We start from the raw sequence: 26,129 nt of genomic DNA, 5'->3' as shown, positions 1-26,129 counted from the left end.
TACCCATAAAAGGCATTTGTTTCAGAAAGCAACAAATCAGAGTGCAAGCAAACTATAAAAGAAGGGTTAGAATGGATGCTGGAAGCCAGCCTCAGCTATACACTGGAGTGCTACCTGCACCCACTATAATATGGCATGGGTAATATTAGGTAGTTGACACTGCTATGGTACCCTAACGCAAGATGATTGTGATGTGCTTGTAATGAAAGCAAGTCACAAATAGAGATCTGGACATCTGCACATAGCATTTAAAGAGAAGGGGATATTTGGTCCAAATGTCTCAAGAGCAGTGGAATACAGAAAGCTAAACAAACAGCTAACTTCAGATGTGAATTGATGCTGGATGGGATAGCAGTGAAAGGACTAACAGTATGGCATAGTTATTCTGGAGGGTGAAGCATTCACACTGCCAATCAATTTAACTCCCACTGAAAAAGAGCTTCCAGTTGCAAAGCCATTCCATATAAGTGGCGAGGTGCATTGATAGAAGATGATTTGTGTGTGGCCACAAGGCAGTTCTTGCTGGAATAAGCAAAGACACACTGTACAGCTCTTGGATAGACCACTGCTAGGAGTGTGGTTCGGCTCTGAAAAGCAACTATGTACAGATGGCCCCTTCTCACTCCACAGAGCCCCTCCTCTGTGGGTAGCAGAGTCAGAGATGATTATTTCAACTGCAAAAAACAACACCCCCACACCCACACACGTTAGGATATAGATATTCAGGCCTGTCTGCAAAGCCTATACTTTAAGAATTTAGATGTATTCTTATCACTTAGCTAGTTATAGGGGTATAAAAGAAAATCAAAATCACTGTCTGTCTGTGTAAGGGCCTTCTCTTACTGTGACAGTCTGAGGCTCTGTTTAGTCATACTGAAATAAGGCAATCTGGGGCTGTTAGGAAGGTGATCTGATCTATCACCTCCAGAGACAGGGAAAAGCCTAGAAGATGTAAAAGAAAATTTAGTTTGATAGTTTTCTGTCTGGTAAGAACTCACTTATCAATAGACACAGCTGGGAAACCCTTATGTCTTTATAGACGTAGTTGTGAAATCCTCACTTCTGTATTGTTTTGTATGTTTATATGCATGGTCTCTGTCTGGTTCTGTGATTAATTATACAGCAGACAGAAACAATTTTGCTGGGTGTAAACTAATTAAGGTGGTGGGATATAATTGGTTAGCTAATCATGTTACAATATGTTAGGATTGGTTAGGTAAATTTCAGTAAAATAATTGGTTAAGGTATAGCTAATCAGAACTCAAGTTTTACTATATAGTCAGCAGTCAATCAGGAAGTAAGGGGGGAATGGGAACAGGGAATTGGAATCATGTTTTGCTAAGGGGGGGGGGGGGGAAGGGGAACAGGCAAGACTCGGTGGTGTCAGGGCGGGGAAGGGGGACACTGAGGAAGGAAACTGGAATCCTGCTTGCTGGAAGTTCACCCCAATAAACATCAAATTGTTTGCACCTTTGGACTTTGGGTATTGTTGCTCTTTGTTCATGCGAGAAGGACCAGGGAATTGAGAGGGTGAAGGAATAAGCCCCCCCCCACACACACACACACTTTATGTTCCTATGACCACTGCGGAGCCAAGAGAGCTATCTCAGAGGAGCTGGCTTCTAGTCCTCTTTCTTCAATAGAATCCTTTACTCCATTGAAATTAATCGATCTCCTCCTTCCATAAAAAGGAGCCGTCTGGCCTTTGCTCTAGATACTCACTGGCACATTTTAAAAATAGACCACTCCAGCAACCCCTCTTTGCCCCACAATTAACATGCAGCCACCCACCAGCTGGAAACACAGACAACATCTTTCCATTTCCCACCGGAGTACACCCAGGCCCAGCGCCGCCCAGAGAGGAAAAACAAATGGAGCTCTGCTGGGTCAATACATGAGGTCTATCCCAGATGTGGGGGAGTGAGCCCCAAAGGTGAGCAACCCTCACCAAAAACACTCTGCCAGCTTCCCACTCTCTCACAGAGGAGGCCAATCTGTTAACCTGTGCAAACCTGTAGGTCACAGTGGGGTTACACAGGGATCAGGGAGGGCAGCATTGGGCCTGCAGCACCTTTCTTTAGGGATGTCATGTGAAAAAGAAAGAGCCCAAATGCAGTTTGCTGAACTGGCAGTTAGAAAAAAAACATTTTAGTTGCAAAGTGAGCCCGTTTGGTACAGGCCTCACACAGACATGACAACCTTGAACCCTCCACCAGGCCACCTGGCAGAGTGGAGCCACAGTTTAACTTATGCATTTCCTGACATGCACATTCATAAGTGTGACTGTAATCTGGGGCCAATACAGCAGCTCACACTTTATTTAACCATTGAATAATTGTTGCTTGCTCCAATTCTGTAGCCCATCTGAAGTAACCAGGTTCTTAAGCATCATCCCCCCAACCTCCCTCCCCCATGCCATTCATTCACCCTCTTCTAGTCTAGGCTGCCAAGCTGCAGATACAAGTCTGCAAGCCCTCTACGCCCAAATTCAATTTAAAATCCCAGCCACAGACCTTACTGCAAACTTCCCAAATACATGAGATCAAGGCTTCAAATGAAAATAGTCCCATGAGGGGTTTGTACACCCACCTCCAGCCTCTTTTTTGGAACTGTCCCAGAAGACAGACCCCACCACCAGGCAGGAGAACCAGGCTTTGTACTGCTCTGGGCATCAGAGCTTTAGGAACATTGGCGCTTCCCACCTTGCAACACGATTTTCTTAGACTTGGCCCTGTGCAGCAGAGGTGCAGAGTGCCCAGTGCTGCATAGGACAGGGAATATGTGGGGAACCCCTATCCTGCATTGATGAGATACTGCTGCACAGCTGCAAGGTTACTGGTACCTAGTGTCAGGAATGAGGCCTATGATGGGAGTGTGCAGCTCAGCACTCCATTAGCACGAAGAGGATGTACTTAACCCAGATCTCCTTAGACTCACCAGTGTTTTACCCCACCCCTTTTCTATCCTGTGCTCTTGCAGGGAAGGGACCAGGCATGCAGGGGACTTGAGTCTCACAAGCACTCAGGCTGAAATAGGGTGACCAGATAGCAAGGGTGAAAAATCAGGACAAAGGGTGAGGGTAATAGGCACCTATACAAGACAAAGCCTCAAATATTGGGACTGTCCCTATAAAATTGGGACATCTAGTCACCCTGGGCTGACGGCTTACCTTCACCTGCACCCACCTATGGTCTCTGCCTACACTTGCACTGGAGCACAACCACCTGATGCTCCCTGCTGCACACCATGCAACAGCTCAATGTTGCCAATATACTATCTCAGGCCTGAACAATGGTCCTTACCAGCTCGGTTTGTTTGCTGCACACCACTGAGCAAATACATGCACAAAACACCTTCAGACATCATGAGCAGGACAGATAATGTTTTGGGGAGGGCAGCCAGGCACAGCAGAGGGTTCAAACAGCATGAGAGCAGCAAAGCATTAAACATCCCTAGGCAGCAGCTGAGAAGCCACTTCTAGCAAAGGGCTGGAATTACAGAGAAAAAAGCAGAGAGCTTTATGATTTACAGTTACTCTTCTAACAAAAGGCACCAAGCCAATGGCTCCATTATTGCCAAACTCTTTAATACTTCATTTGATTGGCATCATCTCGCTACATTGTCAGGACCAGCTCTCTGACCCAATCCCAGACAGCACCTCCTGCAGGGGAGGCTAGACAGTGACTTTAAATAACTACTTAGCCAAGAGGCTGTACACTATTCCTCTCCCCGGCACATTTACTCACAGTAGAGTGTGCTATTTGCTCTGACAAGACTAGAGTTTTGCCTTGGAACACCCACCCCACCAGTCCCTAAGCTCCAGTTACCCAAGCAGCCTCAGCTTCAGTCTTCATTCTTCTCAGGACCCCACAAGCTCAAGCCCCATCTCTTCTCTCCTCCTCCCCACCCTGTCTCTGTACCCCAATCACTCCAGCTGTTGCACTGCCTTCGGGAGCAGCATCAGTTAGTGCCATTGGTTTGGTGTCAGTGCCATTCCTGTGAGCAATTAGATAAGCAGATTAGTGTGATTCTCCTACCTTTGTGTGAGAGCTACTGAGCGGGGATGGGAAGTGATGGGGTTAAGGCTACAAGCTACATTCCATAATCCGTGATGTGACTGCTGTCCTGGAGTCTCTGTAACAACAGCCACAGGTCATGATCCCAGAAAAGGGGACACGAGCAAGAGAGAGAGAGAGAGAGACAGAAAAGTCATCCATTCCTGGAGAAGGAGGAAACCAATGAAACACCCAGTTGCCTGGAGAGCAAGTGGGGTACTTGGCAAAGCTCCTGAAAATACTACAGAATCTTCTGTTGGAAAATCTTTAGCTCAAAGCTCCCCAGGAGGCAATAAATGTGAGCAACATTTCAGCCTCCCCTCTTCTGATGGATGCGTCCATTTTAACCCATCAAGTGTGAGTTAGACAGATCAAAATCTGCTCAAGTGGGGACTTAAAGTATTTGCATATTTGACCAGACTCCCATTTAGTCCATTTATTTTACTGAGAGACCAGCTAGCCCAGGCTATACAACCAACAGGAGGAAGTTTATGGACTGGGAGTTATTAAATCTGTGCATAAAACTTCTCTTTGTTATGACACTGTATGTTATAGACCCAGCCTCTTATTCCTGCCCTGCTCCACTTGCTTGCTTGGGAAATACCTGGGTCACAAAGTTCATGCAAAGAAGCCAGACGGAGGTCAGAGCTGTAGGAGAGTCTCTCGGAGGCCTCCAATGAGAGCAGCTCCTGGACGGTTTTGATATTTACCCTGAATTATTCCATGTTTGAAGACCCTTCACCACCAGCATATCCCTCCAGTTCTTAATGGGTTTAGTTCCTGGGTCTGCCTGACAGTTCCACAGGAGGGGAGGATGAGTCCTATTGAAATAGCAGCTATGCCTCCTTCTCTTTGTTTTAACACCTCCAAAATGAGGGCCCACAATTTTATTTTAGATTTTCACAAAATGTTCCATTAGTTTATCTGACCTGAGCACAGGCCCGCAATTCATTTGGAAAGAGACCTTGTGGCTAATAAAAGAAAGGGGCCTTATCAGTAGTCTTTACATCTGCTGCCTAAAAGATTGGATATTTCAGGCTCTTGCCACAGCTTCTTTTTGAGCAAGAGGCAGCAGCACTAGCACCTTTCACTGCAGCCCAGTTGCATTATGGACTTACAGATGAAATTTGGCACAAGATTAATACATCTTTGGCACTAGAGCTGGAAGATCCATTTCCTTGGAGACCTGGTCTCTGCTAATCCAGCATTCCCTCCTCAGTGACCAAGGGAGGTTTAGAAAGCCATGGGGCAGGAGCAATTCAGACAATTTTGTATCTGTAGCGACCAGCTGTATTCTACAACCAAGCTAAACAGTGCTAGTGATTTTCCAGGCTTTCCTGTGTGCATTACTATGCTGGGGAGCTCAATGCTTCACAGTCCCTTAATCCATGCTGTTTGCCACATTGGGGCTCATCTCCCCAGGAAGCTTATTGGATTCAACAAACGGGGGAGGTTACCTGCTATGGTACAGGTTAAACAAGGGGCCCCTAGGTGAATACACTGGAGGGCCCCACATGGGATGGATTTGGTGGCCGTTTTTTACCCCTGCTCCGGGATTACATTTGGAGGGCTGCATGGGGATCAACTCTCCTTGCATATTTTGTCCAGTATGTTTTATGCTTGTGCCAAGCTATTTCTATAAAAGATATTTTATTTAAAATACACCTTCCTGGGCTGACGGTTGGAGCAGGGTGGCCACGAGGTCTCTTGGAGCCGCTGGTCTCTCCAGATCGGCGCTGTTAGAGATTATCTGGTGGAAGGCGGCACTGTCTTCCAAAAAGGTAAAATTCGATACAGCAGGGAGTTTATCTTATGCATTTTGCCAGCCTTGGACACTGACTGCTTCAGGAGCGCTGGGTGGACGTCTCTGCTTACGTCCTGGAAGAGGAGCCCAGAGCCAGTAAGGACAACAACCAACCCCTCTAAGGGGGAAACATTGAGATTATCCAACAGTGGTTAATTCACCAAAGGCCTCTTCTCTTACACATGGAGCTGCATTAACTGTACAGAGCATGGGAGCACTGTGCCCAGCATTTAGGAGCATAGACAGGAGCTTTGCAGCCGCATCTAGTGGGCCGAGCAAAGGGCTGGGAGCCAGGATGACCAGAGTTTGATTCTAGCTATGCCACTGATCCCTGCTGCAGCCTGGGACAAGACACCATCTTTCTGTGACTCACTTTCCTCAACTGCAAAATGGGGCTACAAGCAATTACCCACCTTTTCAGGGGGCTGTGAGGATGTTTGCACAATGCTCTAAACATGGACCTATCTATGGCAATGCTAAGTTTTAACTCCCTCTCGGCAGAAGCAGCGAGGGTTGTGCATCTCTCTTCCCCCACCTCCCTCATCTATCCCTAGCCATTAATGTAAAAAACAGGACACGTACCTACCTCTGCAGGCTCCCTGGGGGCCAATGTTCAGTGACACCCAATGAGAGCAGCTCAGAGTATCCACAAACCCCCATACCTGGCAGGGCTGAGATCACAGCCATGGGGCTGCAAATTCCAGCAAGGAACTTCCCCTGGCCAGGTCGACAACCAATCATGGGGACAACCGAAGAGAGTCATGGTTATTATGGTAATGACCCAGAGACAGAGATTCCAACAGGTGGGGAGAGGACAGAGCAGGGGTCACCCTAAGCTAATAGTAGGGACAGAGCCAGAGGTCAAAGGGGATTTACTCACTGTCTGTTCACCGTCCATATTGGCCCGCTGTCTCCGGAGATCGGCCTTAATGAACACTGAGAGGTAGAGGGAAGAGGAGAGCCATAAGGACACAACAGAGCACACAAGCAAGTCTCACAGAACTCAGGGGTTACACAGGGGCAGCAAAGGGTTCAAGGAGACACTGGGGGGCCAGCAGGGGATCCACCGTTCTGAATGAGGAAGATAGAACTTCTACAGCAGTCAGGCAGCAGAGGGAGGTCCTGGCCCAGCCATGTGGGGGCCTCATCTGGCTGAGTCCCCAGCCAGGAGCATGGATAGGGGACAGCATTGGGAAAGCTCACACCACTGGAACCTTCAGCCAGTGACGCAGACCAGCTGCCACAACAAGTCAGGGTGCTGCTGTTCTGGAGCTTGCTCAGCTGGAGCAGCCCTGCAGGCACTGCAGTGGGGGAGCTGCCTTCACTCCACATGCCGAGTCCCATGGGTCACAGTCAGGTGGGGAATCTCTGGGGGAGCTGGTTTACCAGTTATGAAAGTCCCCAGGAGTAGGAAGGAGCAAAGAAAGAGGTTTCCCGCCTGCGTCCCAAAGCGATCGATGATCTTCCCTTGGGCAATGGTGAAAATGATCCCGAAAACCTTTAACACAAAAGTAAGGAATGGAATGGAGCTACTGTACTGTCCTTGCCTGGCCACCATCCCTCAGCCTCTCCTCCCCCCCACCCTTTGCCCCCGATTCACCAGGGAAAGGCAGCTTACTAAACAGCTTGCCAGGTCTAATAAGGACTTAGAACCCCCGCAGACTTGCAGCCGTTCATCCATTCAGCTGAAACTGGGTTAGAAACAAGGGCTGAATTTGGATGATGTGCCGCCTTCTGGCTAGGGGGAGGACAATAGAGCCTGCTGGCTGGAATCCCCTGTCACCCAAGGAGAGGGGGATCCTAGACTGCTGGGAGTGACAGTGCAGAGGGGCAAGGAGCTCCAGCATCCTGAAGGACTTTCTGGGGCAAGGGAGGGGGAGGAGGCCACTGAAGTTGAAGATTAAATTCCAGTTTTGACAGCAATAAAACAAGAAAGCAAAGGCCTGGGGCTGAAGCATGGCCTCTCTCTGGAGCATCAGACGATCTCTGTGACAGAGCAGGATACTGCACTGGATTGACCAATGGTATGAACTGTATCCCTGTGGAACAGGAATCCTCCTGGGCCTAGCAGGGCATTCTAGCAGTGCTGGGCGAGGTGGGGGGAGAACATACCTGTGCCGATACATTAAGGAGGCCTGAAGACGTTCCTTCTGACTCTGGGTACGTTAACTCTGCCGCAAACTCAAAACCCAGCGGTAGGTACCCGGTCATGAAGAATCTGCACAGCAGTACACAGAAAAGGAAAAAGTCAGCAGCTGGTGGAGGGAGAAGTGGGGAAAGGACTATGTGGCTCTGATCCCTGTTTCCTCCTAACTCAGTGACTGCACAAGACTGGTCCCCCAACAACATCCCGTCCTTCCAGCCACCTGACTCACTGACCACACGGCCATGGTCGGGACTCTAGTCCCAACCCACAAATGTTTGTGCCTGCAGCCGTGGTGCAGAGGGCCAGGCCTGCAGGGGCAGGGAGAAGAGAGGCATGGGGGGGAGGGAGCCACCTATTGCTGCCAGGAAGCGGGGTCAGCCAGTGGCATCGGAGTCAGAATGTTAATGCTAGTTTGGAAAGTAAAAGCCTGGAAGTGATTTAGATGGGATGCTGCCTGGCCGAGGGCTATTTTAGAAACCCAGCTGTCACCATGGTTCTCAATCCTTCTCTCCAATGTCTGGAAGGAGCCTGGCAGAGTGTTCAGAGCCAGCTGGGACAGGGAGGAGTAGTAGGGGCTGCTACACCCGTCCCGTCCCTCAGCTCTCCCAGTCAGAGGATCCAGGAGAGAGTTGGGGAGAATACAACACCTTATCCTCCTCCCAGGAAAGAGCTATATAGAGCCTGCCCCACCCTGGCCCCTGCTGCTTCTGGGCTGTGACACCTCTGCCTTCCCTTCTATGCCACTGCAGGGGCCAGAGGGAAGGAGTGTTTCCAGATTAATGAGGGAGGCAGCAGAAAGCCTGGGCTAAATTGGGCAGTCTCTATGCCTTCCTAGGGTTGGCTCCCACTCAAGAGGGAGAATAAGTCCTGTGGAAAGCAGACTGCATGTGAACTTACCCCAGCACGCCTGCAGTCACAAAGACCACCCAGAGGTGGCCTAGGCTCAGGGTGAAGGTATAGGCTACCAAGCCCCCCAGAGACATGATGTAAACCACCAGCGTCGTCTTCCTGCAAGACAAGGCACAGTCAGGAACAGGCCTTTTAGCTTTCATTCAACACTCTTCTCTAGCCCTTCCCATCCAAGGATCTCAATGCACTTTACACATGCTAGCAAGGGAAGCGTCAAAACCCACCATCTCTCTGGGAGGAAGAGGAACAACAGCATCCCTGTCTCATCAACAGGGAAAACTGAGCCAACTGAGAGGAAAGGGACTCAGCCCAAGGTCACTCAGTAGGTCAGTGGCAGAACCAAGAACGGAACCCAGGAGTCCTGACTCCCCTGTATCCCAATGGTGCAAGACCAAATGGAGGATTCTCTTGTTTGGGAAGAACATCACTTCTGTAGCGAAGGAAATTGAGGCAACCTGGAAGACAAGGGATAAGCCTAGGTTCTACCAGCCTATACACAGAGATCACTTCCCCCACCTAGCAGCTGCTTAGCAGCACAGAGCAGCACAGCACAATCGTTAGGATAGGGAGTGAAGATGAACTCTGTATCCAAACTGAAACTGATGGAAGTAAAACAATTATCAGGGTTAATTAAAAAAAACCCTTGGATTTACAAAACAAACATTTAAAAAACTCTATTTTTATTTTAAATCAGATTTTTTATTCACATGTTGCTAGTTCTTTACCTTCTTCCCATTTTATAGCTTAAAATTGCTACAGTAGATGCTCTGTACTTGCTTCTATAGTATCCTCATTGTTAGTTCTCATTTTGCATAGAGATTTTTTTCTAATAAAAAGCTTCACATTTAAAATGCTAATCTTTGCTGAAAAACCAGGCCCAGGGCCTCATCAAAACCCTTACTGTAAGAACACCTCATGCTCAAACACAAAACTGATAAGCAAATCACCTTTACTATATTTGCAACCAACACCCACATTCTGATATACTGAACTGCCACAAGTCAAGAAAGGAGAAATGCTTGGACTAGGCTATACTCCATTGGGGTTTGAACACTTTGAAGTCAGTGGGACTTATGCTCCTACCTCACTTAAGTGCCTAAATACAGGCTATGGAACTTTAGGCTCCTAGTTTTGAAAGTTTTGGCTGGTATGTATAAAAAAGTTCACAATATCTTTGTTTAATGTGCAGAAAACAATGAAAAGTTATTTAGTCTAACACCGAAGCAATTTTGTTTTGAAGTGACAAAGATTTTATGTCCCAAAGAGATTTTTTTTAATTAAAATTACAATTTTAGCTCCTTGTGCTCCAAACACTTATCAGAGGGGTAGCCGTGTTAGTCTGAATCTGTAAAAAGCAACAGAGGGTCCTGTGGCACCTTTAAGACTAACAGAAGTATTGGGAGCATAACTAACAAACACTTATGTGCATGTTTAACTGTAAGCACTAACCATTATTAAAGTCAATGGGACTGTTCACGTGAGTCAAGTTACGCACCTGCTTAAGTATCTGCAGGATCAGGGCCTTCATTTTCAGTATTTGGGGTTTTGCATGTATTGGTTTTGTAAAATTTAAGTAAGACCCCTGCCAGAAGGGGCATTTAAAAACAAAACAGCATTTATAATTCAGTTAATCCTAACTTTAGATTAAAAATTAAAAGTGGGGGGGAATGGGGCTCAGCAGATGGAGTCTGGGTGTGGGGGGATCAGTGGGGGGGGTCTGGGTGCAGGGAGAGTGGGGCTTGGTGGGATGGGAGTCTGGGTGCAGCTGGTTGGGGCTCAGTGGGGTGGGGGCCCAGGTGCAGGGGCCTGGGGGTGGGGCTCATCAGGGTGGGGGTTTGAGTGCAGGGGGCTTAGCGGGGGGAGTCTGGGTGCAGGGATGAGGGTGCAGGGGGGGAAGGGCTTGACAGGGTCTTGATGCAGGGGGGTTGGGGCTCAGCAGGGAGGGCTGGGTGCGGGGGGGGGTCTGTGTATGGGGGCATCTGGATGCATGGGGGTTGGATGGACAGGGAAGCAGCTCCCCATATAGTGACCCCTCCTCCCGCGGCTGAAGAGCAGTGGGGGCAGGAAGCGGGAAGGGGGGTGTGTGGAGCCAGGGAAGATTTCTGGGGGTGGGTCTTACCCTGCCCTTGCCAATCTGTGCAGGGGAAGTGCTCTCTTCTCCACCTGCAGCCCAGCTGGGACTAGCAGCTGAGCCCACTGCAGAGTAGGAGCCACCAGGTGGGGCTGGGGAGGGCTGGTGCAGGGGGTAAGGCTCAGCAGGTGGGGTGTCGGGTGTGGGATTCTGGCTGGGCATGGGGGGTCTGACCCAGCACTGGCGCAGGGCATTTCCACACCCCCAACCCTCGCAGCAATCTACCTCTTCCCCTGCTGCTCCAGGCACCTGAAAACACACGACCCTGCTGTTGGGGAGGGGCACATGACCACTCTTGCAGCTTCCCTTTGCTTCCCTGTTAGAAAGTCATGTGTCTGCAGGGTAGCAAAGAAATCTGTGAATTCTGCACACGCACAGTGGGGCAGAATTCCCCCAGGAGTAAGCCACTGGCCTCCCACTATCTAAGTCCCCCCAGCTAGAAACTTGAGGGTGCAGGGAGTTTTCTGGTTTCCACCACAGACTGTATCTGACTACAGATGAAATTACACACACACAGTAAACACATACCCCACTGACCCACCCTTGGAACCAAGCTAGAGGCCAAAACGTGTTATTTTGAGAGCTGGCATGGTCTCTCTGCACTCGCTTTTCATTGCTGACAGACCACATTCAATGAGAGCACAACCCTGGAGCTAACTCACAGACCCCCTTGACAGACAGGAGGAGAGAATGCGTGGCCATTCCATTCCTGGCTAAGGGAGACAGGGAAGTGGACCTAGTGGCATTAGTCTTTCATGCAAATTCAAAGGTAAATAACACACTTTGAGTGCTGCCCTTCCCTACGTTGATAAGAGGAGGGAGAGGTTCACTCTTTTCACTCAGCTTGGCAAGTAACAGGATTTGGTAGTTTTGTTACCTGATTCTCATGGCCCAGCCTTTGGGTCCGTGACACTGTATGACCCCCAAACCCCCCATCACCATAGCATTTGACCTCTTGGGACTGGTAATTTAAAAAACAACAGGCTTTTTCAGAATTTTAAATGTATTCTCAGTGGAAAGGTTCTGTTCAGGGCTGTCCTTAGGATTTATGGTGCCCTAGGCGGGATTATTAAACTGGTGCCCCTGTGCCTGACTTGGTCTTAGCAACACAAACATAAGCCTGCTGCCGCTCTGGGGTTCCAGCTGCTGGCCCCTTGCCAGTCGGGGTCCCAGCTGCCAGCCTCGCTCAGCCCGCCACCGGCCCTGCTCAGCCCGCTGCCGGCTGAGTGAATGGAACCCCAGGCCAGCAGTGGGTTGAGTGGCTCAGCCAGGGTCTCAGCCGCCGGCCTGCTCAGCCTGCTCAGCCTGCTGCCAGCCTGGGGTTCCTTGGGGGTCCCCAGGCCAGCAGCGGGCGCTGAGTGGGGCCGGCGGCCGGGACCCCGGCTGGCAATGGGGCAGCAGCCGGAACCCCAGAGCGGCGGTGGGCTGAGCCGCTCAGCCCGCCACCACGTGCCATCAAAAATCAGCTTGCGTGCCACCTTTGGCACGTGTGCCGTAGGTTGCCGACCCCTGCTCTATACACTAGTAAGGAGATGAGCATATTACAGTTGTTGGAGGGCTCTATTCAGCAGTAACAGGGCTATAGGAAAGTCAGTCAACATTTTTTGTTTCTCTGATGAAAACTGGCCCACTCCCTGCCCCATACCAAACTTGTCACAAATAATTGTCAACAACTTAATTTTCTGTTTTTGGCAAAGATATTGATTTTTAAAAAAAAAAATATTGAAATTGAATTCAGGATTGTTAGCAAGCATTTTTGGCAAACAAAGTTGTTAAATGGCAACACAGTCCTGCTTTCATGGTTCGCTCACCCCAGCCTGCTGGTTCAACAGCTGCAGGAGAAAAGGAGATAGGTGGAAAACCGCAGGACCCCGAAATCCACCTCTTGGGGTGCAGAGTGGCAACAGCAGCAGCAAACCCTCAGGTCTGATCACACACCACTGGGCACCACCGCCAGCCCCACGGACCATGGTGAAGTTAGCACAGCATCTGATCTCAGGGCCGGGGCACCCACGGAGCCACAGCAACTCATCCTGCCCTGTGCAGCTCCCCCCGGATGAGATGGATCGCTGCCAGCCCGGGGGAGAGACGCGCTCCCCAGCTAGGGTGACCAGATGTCCTGATTTTATGGCCAGTCCCAATATTTGGGGCTTTGTCTTATATAGGCACCAATTACCCCCACCTAGGGTGACCAGACAGCAAGTGTGAAAAATCAGGACAGGGGGTGGAGGGGTAATAGGACCCTATATAAGAAAAAGACCCCAAAATTGGGACTGTTCCTATAAAAGTGGGACATCTGCTCACCCTACCCCAACCCCCTGTCCTGATTTTTCGCACATGCTATCTGGCTATCCCCAGCCCAGCCATGTGTGACCATTCCAATCCTGGCTGGCTGCCGAGGAAGTGAGTTACTTTCACTTTCATTCCTCAGCAGGCAGCCAGTCAGCCTCCCCCCCCCCAGCACCTCACCCAACCCAGCCCTGCCGGAGGGGAGGGGAGAGAGGGGTGCTCCTTGGGCGGGGAGAAAGGGGGGGGTGCTGCGTGGGGTGGGGGGGGGAGAAGAATGGACGTTATGGGGGACAACAAAGGATACTGGTGCCAGAGCCGCCGAGCCTGCCTCACCTCATGCCGGGGGAAAGAGTCACACTCACAGGTGAGTTCCTTCCCCCACCCCTACTCCCTCCCCTTCCCTTCCCAGAGACCCCAGCAGCCAATCCCCTCCCTCAGACTGTGCTGCATTCGGCTCTCTATAGGACCCAGCAGCACTGCTCTTACATGCTCCACTGCTTCCCGTCTGTCCGGGCTCCCGGCAGAGCGGTGCCCCCAGGTAGAGTGGTGCCCTAGGCGGCTGCCTGTTCTGCCTATGGCTAAGGATGGCCCTGGTTCTGTTAATATTTGCTGTTTTACAGAAACCCCTAAGAACAGCCTGAACCAGCCCAATTTCCTGGCAGTGCCCTCCTCACACTAGGCTATGTTTATCCTACCATCTCCCTAAAGTTAGTCAGCAGGGTTGCACCGGAGATTAATTTAGCCCATTCAGTGCACACACCATGCTGCCAATCCCAGCACTGCCAAAACACGCTCATTCTGCCCCTTCCATGCGACCACAGCCCTCCGAACAAACGGGGGATTGTTTTCACACTGCTGAGAGCAGACTCCCAGCTCCTACTGTGCAACCACAAATCCCTTACACTGTGATCTCTGTGCAGCAATATAGCTCCATTTGGGAGAGTCGGGAATGTCACATGCCATAGCTGTGCCAGTCTGGGCCATGTTGCCAGCATGACAGAATTGTTAGGGGCTGCAAATTACAGAGCAGCAAAAATGCAGTTAGTGACAGCGTGTGTTCCCACCTCCTAGGGCTACAGTAGCCACAGCTGCCAAAAGAAATGCACATTAACCCAGCCCAGCTGCACACAGCCACCAGAAACAGCAGGAAGTGACTGGCCGGCATGTCTAGTGATCATTTGCTCCTGCTTTTCTCCCTGCTCCCCAATTCCCCCATGAGTCCTCATCTGCCATCTCAGGGTTGGCCCAAAAGGTCAGTTTCTTCGCTAGACTTGGTCCCTGGACCTGCCAGTACCAATGGCTGGAGCTACAGCTGGGGATACCCAAACAAGCTGTGGGCCCTAAACATACCCACCTAGGGGTAGCTGGTCCTGGGAAGCTTTCCCTTGCTGTGGATAGCCCATGCTACCAGAGCCAGAATAAATGCTGTGGTGGGTCCTGGAAGGGAAAGGTCATGGAAGTAGCCTTCTTCCCATCTCCTACTACTAGAATAAAGCCCTGTCTACTCTGGCATGCAAGGAAAGCAGGTTAGCACCACCTTAACAAAGCCAGCTGGTGCGGGGAAGTTGATCACCCAGATCCCTGGCTGGCATACAGGGGCTCACTGTAACCAGGCCAGTTAAGGCTCATTGCATAAAGATTGAGTGAACTAGGGCAGCAGAGACTCCCACCAAGAAAGATCTGGCCCCTGGGAAAGCTCCCAGTCTTAAGCTGCAGGCAATACAGGGGCCTTTAGCTGCACATTCACAGATGGCAGCATGTGCTGCCAAGTGTCCCCGTAAATACCAAACCCTAATCTGACCTCAGCTCCTACCCCCACAGACATCACTCCATCTGCCTCTGCCTTCAATAAAGTGTCACATACACACACACGCGCACACACAAAGTGCCTCTGGGCACAGGACTCAATGGACCTTTCACTAAGTAGAACAGAGCCTCTCAGATGCTGGTTTGTGAGGCAGAGAACAGGTCTGGTACTGTAGGATTCCTCCAACACTGGGAACTATCTCAGCCTTGACAAAGCAGCCCTGGGCCATTTCTGCTCCTTCCTTCCCAGGGTGCTGGGAACCTGAACCAGAGCCATGAAGGGGCTGAACACCACACTGCTCTCTCTCAGCTTCCGGACACAAGACAAGACAGCAAGAAAGAAGTCAGACATAGAAGTCTGCCTCACTGTTTCCCTAAGAGAAATGCACCCTCAACTCACCCCCTTCCTCCCAAAGAGGAGGGGCTCCAGACCCCTGCTCTCCGACCTACCCTTCCCCAAAGAAATCCCCCCCACACCGACAATTCATACCCTAACCCTAGCCTTCCCTGCCTATGCAGGTTGCTCTGGCCCTGCTCCAGCTCCCAAAAAGCAGCTCACCTCCTTTCAGCTCCTTCTGTACAGCCCTTGACAAGACAGCTCTGTGGTAAGTTCTTATCTGGTGGAAGCGGGTGTTTGTCTCTCCACACACAAATAATCTCTACCCTCATGATAGGCCAGACCCAAACCCATTAATCCCTAAACACAAACACCAGAAATAAACCAGAGGCACACAGGAATCCTGGAGAAGTAGCTCCAGTACCAGTTCTTGTGCATCAAAAAAGGAATGAGTAGCTCCAGAACCAAAAAGTGTGGCTGGTATCTCCTGGGCTCAGGAAACTCCCAAATGAGCTAATATACTGCTCCAAATTCATGCTTTTACTGGAGGGTGATTGGATTTGTGGGAACACAGTTGTTCTCCCCCACCCCGCTGCCCCAGACCTGAGGAAGAGCTCTGTAACAAGCTTGAAAGCTTGTCTCGCTTACAGAAGTCAGCCCAATAAAAGATATTACTTCACCCACCTTGTCAAGCCATTGGAAGGCAGAGCTGCCTCCCCTGGGGTTTGCCTTCCATGTGGCAGAGAGTAGGATGGAGTTGTGGAGAAACGAGTGCAAGAGACTTACTTGTAGGTTTTGGTTTTATCCAACCAGATGCCAGAGAGTAGAGCTCCAGCCATGCCAGACACTACAATGGTGAGTCCAATTCTTCCAGCATTCACCTCCTCCCCCTATGGGAAGACACACATCAACACAGGAACTAGTTAGTGGCCAAAAGCAAGTGGGGATGGCTAAAAGGGCCTCAGAGGAGGAGATACTAAAGGCCTTTCAAAGCTTGCTGTCCAGTACTGGTCTTTGGGTCAGCTTGTTCAGGATTTACTAGGAATGTAGGGTAACCCCAAGGAAAAGATGCTCCTAGTCCTGGCCTTTCCCCACAGGAGATGCTTTAGGGAATGTTACAGAAGCCCTAGCTATGGAGCACTCCCCTCTCCTCCATGGGAAGGCAATATAGTGAAAGGTGCAGGAGCAATGACTGTCAGGAGGCTCCCAGCTGGTAGTGCTGTAGGGCAGTGGTTCTCAATCGGGGTCCATGGCTTTCTGGGGGTCAATGAGCCAATTTCGGGGGCTCTGCGAGCCCGAGCGCCCCAAAGGGCAAAGCCCAGAACCCATGGGCGCAGTATGGGAGGGTACGAGGGGCTTTGCCCCCCCAAACTACAGTGCCGTAACCAGACTGGGGCAGCCTGGGAGTGGCTCCACACTCCCACTTTCTACTCTCCCCCCTGCCCCCTGGCCAGGTCGGAGGCGGGAAGCTGGAGCCGGGCAGTGCATGGTTGGTGCCATGAAGCGGTGGGCCCTGGTGCTCCCCCATCTCCTGCTGCTGCTAGTGCCTGGGGCTGCGGCTGCTCCTCAGCTCTCAGCCCCCTTTGATTGCTCCTGCAGCCGGTAAGAGCGGCCCTGTCGGGGGGACCCAGCTCCGGGGCCAACACAGCCTTCAGGGAGCAGCAACCACACAGCCCCTAGCTACCCCTCTACCTGCACCCTCAGCTACACCCCTCTCTGCACACAGCTCCTAGCTATCCCCTCCCCACACCCTGAGCAGTTTTCAAACTTTTTGAGCTGAGACCCACCCACTTTGAGTTATAATTTTTGGGTGCACCCCCCTGCAATCCTGGGTGGCCTGTTGAGGTGAGTCAGGGGTTGGAGTTGGTGCTCCCTTCCCCTGGCCCCACTGTGCAGAGCTGGCCCAAGTCCCGCTGGGTCCTGCCCCTGCAACATAGAAGTCAAATTATGCCTATGCCTGAGGCCTGCCCAGCAGCCGGAGTCCCGAGCCCTGGCACCCCTCAAGGCAGAAGCCCCAAGCTCCTCCCCCTCGGCCCAGTGGCTGAAGCTCAGACACCCCCCCACATTTCATGCCCTGAAGTTCCTATAGCATGTTGGAGGGGGTGCTCAGAAAGAAAAAGGTTGAGAACTGCTGCTGTGGGGAATGGGCACAAGCAGTGACTGAATGAGTTAACAGAAGAAAGCACAACTGATTATGGTATAGGGCATAGCCCTTGGTGGAGCTCACCAGCCCAATTCTTTTCCAGCAGAAAATGCTGTAAGGAACAGGGATAGGAGTGCTGGCTGCTGCAGAGGAAGCGCACAGTAGCTCCAATACCAGACTCTCCCAGCAGGAGGTGCTGTTGCATCGTGTTCTATACAAACTTTCTTTTGACAGCAATGATGTAGGAGAGCACATTGCAGGTACTTACTGGATAGTGCTGGATCACCATGCGGTTCAGCAGAGTGGACAGGGCGTAGAAGCAACCAGTGTTCAAACCTGAGAGGTGGATAAAAACACAGCACATTCACAGCCTGCCATTCTCCTGCTGGGTGAAGAAAGGTTGGGGACTTAGCGAGGGCTCCACTGAGTGTGGATGTTCTAATCCAGAGACGCGGAGAAGACCCAGGCATCAGGCACTGAGAGTGTGGGCACAGTGTTTTACAACGGGGCTGGGGAGCCTGCAGAACAGCTGGCTGCCTTGGCCATGTCAGCTAGCAGAGGAGCTACATCTGGAGGGAAGGCAAGGGGCTGCTGGGCCGGCCAAGGTGAGCTATATCTCAGTTCAGTGGGTGGGCTGAACCCTGCCGTCTCAAAGTTGCTCCTTATCTGAGTGGAGGGAGGTTGCTCACATTTTTAGAGCTGATAGGGGGCTCAGTGGGTCCAGGCCCCAGCACTCCTCCCTCTAGTGCAATCACTCTTCTCTACCCACTGGGTGGCGCAGCTCACAAATGAGCTCTCCTGACCTCCACGTCCTGCCCTAGCATGACAGCCGCAGAATGACTGGCCTGGGCTATGTTGGGGTCAGTAAGCTGCTCACAGCCTGACTCATTCTTGACTGACCTCATTTACCACCGACTCCACCAGCCAAGAGAGAACTCTACTCACCCAGATTAGTGCTGGGTTGGCAGGGCCTCCCTTGAGGAGCTCAGATCCAATTAACATTGCAATACCAAGGCCAGTGACCTAGTGTGAGCTGGAAGAGATGTCCCAGCTGAAGGCTTCCTCACAATGGGAAGCTGGCTCACTCCCCCCAGCAATAGCCAGCAGGAAGTGGGCTCTTCCGGCCAAGAAGTCCTAGTAACTGAGCAGGAGCTAAGCAGCTTGCTGAGCAGTAACAGCACCTTCTCAAGTCACTATGGGCTCGTGTAGTTGGGAAAGTATGGTCACACACAAAGATCACTGAAGTCTTAAAGAGATGGTAATGCCAGTATAACCCTACCCCTGTGTGGACACTTTATTCCACTATAAGGGTCACTTTGCTTTAGCTTAAACCCCTTCCCAAGGAACACAAGCTACACCAAAAAAGCCACCCTTACACCAGAATAAAAGTGTCCACATAGGGGGTCATAGTAGTATTACTCTACTGATTTAAATTCTCACCATAGGAAAGATTTTTCAGCATAACTTAAGTGGACAAGACCCCTAATGGTCAATTCAATCCTCTTCTCAGAAAGTCATTCACATTTGCAGCTGGTTTCTCTTTAAGGCTTCAGTGATCACTGTGACGGTGGGTGGGGATCATAGGTTTCACCAGTCAGCCCACACATCCCTGTGCTCGGGATAAACAAAGTTTAAAGTCCCTGTGTTGAGACATCTGCAATCCTTAAAGCCCAGTAAAGTGCAAAATTCCCACATCCCCATCCTCTCTCTCTTTCTCTCAAAGCCTGAGTGAACAGCAGGAAGCACCCCAGGGTACAGTAGAAAGGAGCAGTATAGTAGCCCGAGCACAGGATGGGGAGACAGGCTAATCCCAGCTCTGACACTGACTCCGCCTCTGCAACCTGCAGCAAGTCACTTCCCCGCCCCGTGCTTCAGTTTTCCCCAACAGTAGAGTGGCAACACCCTCACCACACATATCAACGTTTATGAAGCTCTTTGACAGTGAAAAGCCTTGAGTGGTGCAGAGGCAGCAGCTGGAGGGGAGTTCACACCTCCCTCATGTCCAGCCTCTTCCAACACATTCAACTAGGCCATGATGATGAGTGTGATACAGGGATCTAGCTAGAGTAGAATATATCCAGCAGACAGACACACATGGCCCCAAGGGAGACTGAGCCAGATTGAATGTCACGAACTCCTGAGAGGCGCAGTAGCAAAGGAGGGGATCAGCATGTTATCAGTTCCTGACATGCTCTCTGAACAGGAAAAACCCATCCCATTCACTCCAAAAGCCACCTAGTACAATAGTGAGTTCCAGGTGGGTCAGTAACCTCCAGTAACCTCCAGAGAGATAAGATAGGAGGGACACCAGGGAAAACTCTTCAATGGGAGCCGGCAGCAGGAACACACCCCACAGTGTTGAACCTTGCTCTTCACAAGATTTGGCCCTGGCAGGAATGCGCAGAGGAACCTGGCGAGGCTGTTGGCCCACTTCACCCCCCCACTCTGGAACACAGAGTTTACGAAGGGACACTTCACTTCACTGGTAGCTTCAGGGATAGGAAGAAGGAGCATGAAAGGTCAGCACATGTCCTCTACCTACCGTTGTTTCAGCTCAAAGCTGCCTATCAAACAATACATGCAATTATACCAATCTAACCCCTGGGGTAGACAGCACTATCTTAACAGGAGGGCTTCACGTATCAACATAGCTACCTCCTCTCAGGGAGGTGGAGTACTCTCTGATCAGCGAAGGTAGCGTCTTCACTAAGCACTACATGCACTGCTGCAGCGCTGTAAGTGCAGACAAGCCCTCAGACACGCACAAAGCACGTCACTGCTTTGGGGCCGTCTCAGTCACTTTATCTTTGTTGTTAGGGAACTGAAAGTCAAGGATGAGTCAGGCAGAGCCAAGTGAGCAGAGGAGGGGGAAAAAAAAAAAAAAAAACACAAGCCGGGAGGAAGAGAAGTTGAAGTGTCGAAGCCACTAAACAGCCTTTTCAAATCCCCCAGTGACTCTAAAGGGAGGAATTATCCCAGGAAGATCGGATTCTAAAGAAACTCTTCACACTGAGAGGCTCTTCTCATCACTAGCACTGGGTCACTCTAATTAGTAACTAATCCCTTCCCCTTCTTCACACTTACACCCACACAGTTTGATGGGCACATCAAGGACAGACTTTCAGCCAGCGTCTGTATCTGATTTTCTCAGAGGGCAGCAGACACAGAACAATCCTGGGACTGTCTCCAGCTCCTCCCTATGAAGCTCAGGGGCAGCCAGATGGGAGAGGGGAAGAAAAGGTGCAGTACAGGACTGAGTGATCTGGGAAATGTAATGGCACGACAGGAGTAACCTGGGAGATCTGAGGGTCACTTTTAGAAAGATCTACTGCACTCCCCAGGGAGAAAGGACTAAATGACCTAATAGGCCTTTTGCAGCTCCAAAGCGAACATCACACTGTCCCCAGGCCTTGTTAATCACTCAGATGTTCCATTAGCCACTTGTGTTGGCAGAACAACCTGTGAGGGGGCTGGAGAACCCAGACTGCTCCAGACCCCAACCAGAAGCTTTCCCTATGTACTGTGTATCCCATTCTTACCTTCTCCTGAGGGGCTTCTCCAACAAGGAGATTTCTGTTGCCAGGCACTGAGAACAGAGCCAGCCTATGCCAAAAACCATTTTACACCTAGAACCAAGTGTTCTGTGTGTGAATGTGTCACAACTTCCTAGAGTTCCGTGCAGCTGGCTAGAATACATCCTACTGGAGTACAGAGGCTGCTGTTCAGGGCTTGGGTGGGTCACTTAAGGCACTGAGCACAGTCAATAAACCATAGCAAAGACATCCTCCCCTTCTTACTAGGGGAAGTGCTTCCTCAGATTACAAAATTACAGTGTCAAAAGCAGAACCTGCACCTCACTCCCCCACCATACCCATGCAAACAAATCAAGGGGCCCATTTCCGAGAGTGCTGCAGAGGGAGAAGTAAGCAGCTGACCCAGACTTAGCAGGACAGACACAAGCAGAGGGGACCTTAACAAACTCCCTCCCTCTGGCTTCTTGGGGGTGGGGGTTTCCTGGAGACCACAGGCTATGTTCATACCCACTCTAGTCCCTCCACAATCCCTCCCCCTTGCTGATTCCACAGGGACTGTTGGAGGCCACACACTTGCCATTGGCTGTGTAAGTTTAGCAGCTCTTTGCCCATATTATAAGTGAACAGGTTATTCCAGATAATGACTTGCTCCCAGAGCTGCCTGAGGGAGGGACTGTGAGCAAGGAAGATCTTTCTCCTGCTAGCAGCCCAGGCCAGATACTGGTCAGCACTGCCAAGGGAGGACCCATCCTGGCACACACAGTAGCAGGAAGATCTCCGCCTTCACCTGTCACTTAGCAGAGCTGAGACTGGACCTTACCATAAGCGACTATCAACAGGACGAAATTGGTATTGCGGAGCAGCCTGAGGATGGACTGCATGTAGGAATATTCCTCAGGTGGCTTCAACTGGATCAAGGCCTGGGCCCGGCTTGGGGGAAACGGGGGCTTCTCCTGGAACACTGGAAACAAACAGAATGGACCTGTCAGTTACAGGGCCTCAGGGAGTCTGGGCCCAGAGAGTGCGGGAGATGTTGTGGGGTGAGGCAGGGAAACCAAAGTTTATAAAAAACACAGTCCTCCCTGGTGCTCTAACCTTCCCGTGAGCTTCCTTAGGGACACAAAGGGAAGGAGTTTCTCTAAAATAAAGCAAAAACAATGAGGAATCCTTGAGGTGCCACAAGGACTCCTCATTGTTTTTGCTGATACAGACTACGGCTATCACTCTGAAATCTAAGATAATGGAAACTCCAGCACCACCAGCCCCTACCCTCAGAGGAAGCAGCTGAGAAAGTCACTGCCTGTCAGTTGAAATTTTATAGTTGTTCAGTGCTCAGCAGTAGGGTTGCCAACGGTCTAATTGCACAAACCCAAACACCCTTGCCCCACCTCAAGGCCCCGCCCCTACCCTGCCCCTTCTCCGAGGCCCTGTCCCCCACTCACTCCATTCCCCATCCCTCTGTCGCTTGCTCTCCCCCACCCTCACTCACTTTCACCCAGCTGGGGCAGGTGGTTGGAGTGCGGGAGGGGGTGAAGACTCTGGGAGGGAGTTTGGGTGCAGGAGGGGGCTCAGGGCTGGGATAGGGGTTTGGGGTATGGGAGGAGGTGCGGGCTCTGGGGTGAGGGGTTTGGGGTACAGGAGGGGGCTCATGGCTGGGGCAGGGGGTTGGGGTATGGGAGGAGTTTGGGGTGCAGGAGGGGGATCAGGACTAGGGCAGCAGGCTGGGGTGCGTGACAGGGTGCAGGATCCAGGAGGGAGTTTGGGTGTGGGAGGGGGCTCAGGGCTGGGGCAGGTGGTTGGGGTGTGAGAGGGGGTTTGGAGTGTGGGCTCCAGCCGGGCAGCACTTACCTTGGGCGACTCCCAGAAGTGACCAGCATGTCCAGCTCCTAGGCTCAGGGGCAGCCAGGCAGCTCTGCGCGCTGCCCCTGCTTGCAGTCACCGCCCCCGCAGACCGCGGGTCCCAGCCAATGAGAGCTGCAGAGTCGGCGCTCGGGGTGAAGGCAGCATGCAGAGACCCCCCTGGCATCCTCTGCGCCTAGGAGCCAGAGGGACGTGCCAGTCACTTCCAGGAGCCATGTGGAGCCAGGGCAGGTAGGGAGCCTGCCTTAGCCCCCGCTGCACCGCCGACTTGACTTTTAGCAGCCTGTTAAAATCTCCTGGATTGATTTCAGTAGCCACTGGGAGATCGATTCTGGGAGATTCCAAGCCAATCCAGGAGGCTTGGCAACCCTACTCAGCAGTGGTGCCAGCCACAGAGGGCTAACAGGCCTATTAACATCCCTGTGTACACAAGGCAATAAGCTGCCAACTTCAAAATATGCAGCTGGGGGTGACAGAGCGAGAGGGATGTTGGAAATGAATCTGTGCTGTGCCAGATTCCACTCCAGGCCTTCACTCCCTGGGCAGGCTTGGTGCCTTAGGGAATAGTGTTCTGCTCTGCTAGGTCAGAGACCTGGTTCTCATTCCAGGACCCAGGCTCGTCTGGCCAACCTCCCTAGAGGTGGCTATTTATATTAGGGGAGCGCCTAGGAACCCCAACCAAGGAACAGGGTCCCTCTGTGCTAGGTGCTGTATAGACATAGAAAAAAGATAACAGTCCCCGCCCCAGAGAGTTCACAATCTGCATGTCAAGCAGGGCACAACAGGTGGATGAAAGATGAATGGGATGGCGGGCGATGAGGTTACAATAAAACAGAACTCAACAGGTCTCAGATTAGTGCTCTGCTTTGCCAGGCTAGAGACCTGGCTTCCATTCACTCCCCTGGATGGCTTTGTGGCTGGAGAGGGGTCTCTCACCTCTAATCTAATGGTTTATCGGGTTTCATTACACCACTCTCTGTCCTTAATCCCTTCTCCCTCCCACCCATCACTGGCTTCTCCCCTGCCAGCGGGGCACAGTGTGTTCCTGTACCATGGCATTGCCCTCTGTTCTCCCCTGAGAGGGGAGCAGCTCCAGGGCATCTCCAGCTCTCCAGGGACTGATCCCAGCACCCTGCCTGCTGGTGCAATTTCTAGGCTGGCTCTGACAGGTTCTGCTCATTCCAGGGGTTTCAGACAGGCTGACAAAGGCTGCAGGGGATAACTTGATTCCATTTAGATTTTTGCACTGTGCTTATCACCTGAGCACCTTCCAGTAGCACATTAAGTAACATGACTAACATCTGTCACATGTTGTTTCTTCTCTTATCCTTTCCCCACGGGAAGAAGCATGTGCAACGGAGTGTTTTGTTTGAGTAGGACTTTAGGGCTTGTTTGTTGTTGTTTTATAAAATATACGTGTTGCTCTGTATATATATTAGAGAAGGCTGGTCGAAGAAGTATGCCTTGCACTTAGAATGGAAGGCGGGGGAGGTTTGTGATGGTCTGGTGGACTGCTAACAGTCTTCAAATATGTTAAGGGCTGTTATAAAGATGAGGGTGGCCAGTTGTTCTTCCTTACTCACTGAGGACGGCAGGACAACAAGCAAATCAGAAGCAAGAGAGATTTAGGTTAGATATTAGGAAAAAAAACTTTCTAACTATAAGGGTAGTTAAGTTCTGGAACAGGCTTCCAAGGGAGGTTGCGGAATGCCCCTCATTGGAGGTTTTTAAGAACAGGTTAGACAAACACCCATTAGGCATGGCCTAAGTATACTTAATCCTGTCTCAACATGGCAGAATGGATGAGATGACCTCTCAAGGTTCCTTCCAGCCCTACATTTCTATGATTCTATGGTCCTTAGTTCTTGGGGGAGTTCATTCCACAGACCAGCCCCCCAATAAAGTTCTGTCTCCTGCCCAGATGAGAAGACCTTTATTATAGAGAGTTACATTGTACCAGAGGAGCAGAGCTGTCAACCACAGTCTTCATCTCAGAACTTTATGTGATCTTTTTAGACATGCTAGACCCAGGCCATGCAGTGCCTCCAAGATAAGGACCAAGATCTTGAATTTGATCTGAAATTCCATGAGAGAGTAGAGGACAGGTTTGCTCATGTTGGCTTGTCCTGCTGAGGAGACATGCTGCAATGTTCTGTACTAGTTGGAGTTTCCTAGGTGCTGAAGACTTCATTCCCAGGTATATCGCATTGCTGTATATCGCATTGCTGTAGTCCACCTGAGAAGTAAACGTGTGAATAACTGAGGCCAGGTCATCATCTACCAGGATGGGACAGAGTCTCCTCGCCAACTGAGAGATTAGAAAGCATTACTTGCAGATGCTATGTGAGAGCTAAGTGTTTCAGCGAGGAATCTAAAAACATTCCTAAACTTTTGAACAAACTGACCAATTGTGGGTGTGTGCGTTCAAAGGAGACTGTGTAGGAGCTGGATTTTATAATGTACTATGAGAATTAATGTATGATTTGATTTCATCCTGTCAGCCACCCTTTTTGAATAGCAGAAAGGAATGACAGACCAGAACAATCCTTATGACTGATTATGGTCACCCTTTTGTTTTAGGATAAATTATAATGTCTACTATGGTTTCCTATATGTATTACAATATAGGCACTCTAGTTAAATATACATTTCTTTGTTTTAAGGTTTTAGTAAGTAAGAGACGGGATTCTCTATTGTGTCTATGTTAAGTAGATTAGAGGAACATTGAAGGCCTGGGTCTCAATGTAAATTGTCTTGGTTATTGATCGTAAAACTTAGCAAGGTTTAATTTGCAATGCCTTTTTGCTCGATATAAAATACTACTGTTTGTATTCTCGATCTGTTTGTGTGAATGAGGACTGTATGCATCAGGAAAGGTAAGGTGTGAAGGCCATTGTTATAGCCAGAGTCAAGGAAGAAGGAGTGAAGAGACTTAAAGGACATCAAAGAATCATCAACGAGCATCCATAATGAAGGGCAGATTGACGGCCCTGAGGTAAAGGCTGGCACCCCTAAGGACAATTGATTAAATCGGAACGGAAGTGTATTGGAATGTTTACACCAATTAAGAAGTAACCGGTCACAAACTGACACAGCAAAATCCATAGGCTTCAACA

At 50.6% G+C, this 26,129-nt stretch overlaps 1 protein-coding gene across 7 annotated transcripts in view; it reads right to left on the bottom strand.

The window, feature by feature from the left end:
• FLVCR2 (feline leukemia virus subgroup C cellular receptor family member 2) overlaps positions 1-26,129 on the bottom strand; it is a 50,542-nt gene that overhangs the window by 3,660 nt on the left and 20,753 nt on the right. For 2 of the 7 annotated variants that reach the window (XM_024192786.1, XM_024192789.1), the window contains exons 3-10: positions 21,974-22,114; positions 17,889-17,956; positions 16,264-16,367; positions 8,903-9,013; positions 7,972-8,077; positions 7,246-7,357; positions 6,740-6,795; positions 5,689-5,933 (exon numbers count right to left, since the gene is read on the bottom strand). In XM_024192786.1, the coding sequence (XP_024048554.1) occupies positions 5,802-5,933; positions 6,740-6,795; positions 7,246-7,357; positions 7,972-8,077; positions 8,903-9,013; positions 16,264-16,367; positions 17,889-17,956; positions 21,974-22,114 (830 nt within the window). In that variant the 3' untranslated portion in view covers positions 5,689-5,801. Of the gene's footprint in view, positions 1-1,506; positions 4,135-4,192; positions 4,937-5,688; positions 5,934-6,739; positions 6,796-7,245; positions 7,358-7,971; positions 8,078-8,902; positions 9,014-16,263; positions 16,368-17,888; positions 17,957-21,973; positions 22,115-26,129 lie in introns of those variants that run through there. The other 5 variants (XR_002907700.1, XR_002907701.2, XM_024192788.1 and 2 more) reach the window with 5 other exon arrangements.

Source organism: Terrapene carolina, unplaced genomic scaffold (assembly GCF_002925995.2).
Source record: "Terrapene carolina triunguis isolate 2854851 unplaced genomic scaffold, T_m_triunguis-2.0 Scaffold96, whole genome shotgun sequence".
In the NCBI taxonomy this organism is placed as follows: Eukaryota; Metazoa; Chordata; order Testudines; family Emydidae; genus Terrapene; species Terrapene triunguis.
Note: the sequence above shows the minus strand (reverse complement) of the source record. Positions and strands in the feature narration are given on the sequence as shown.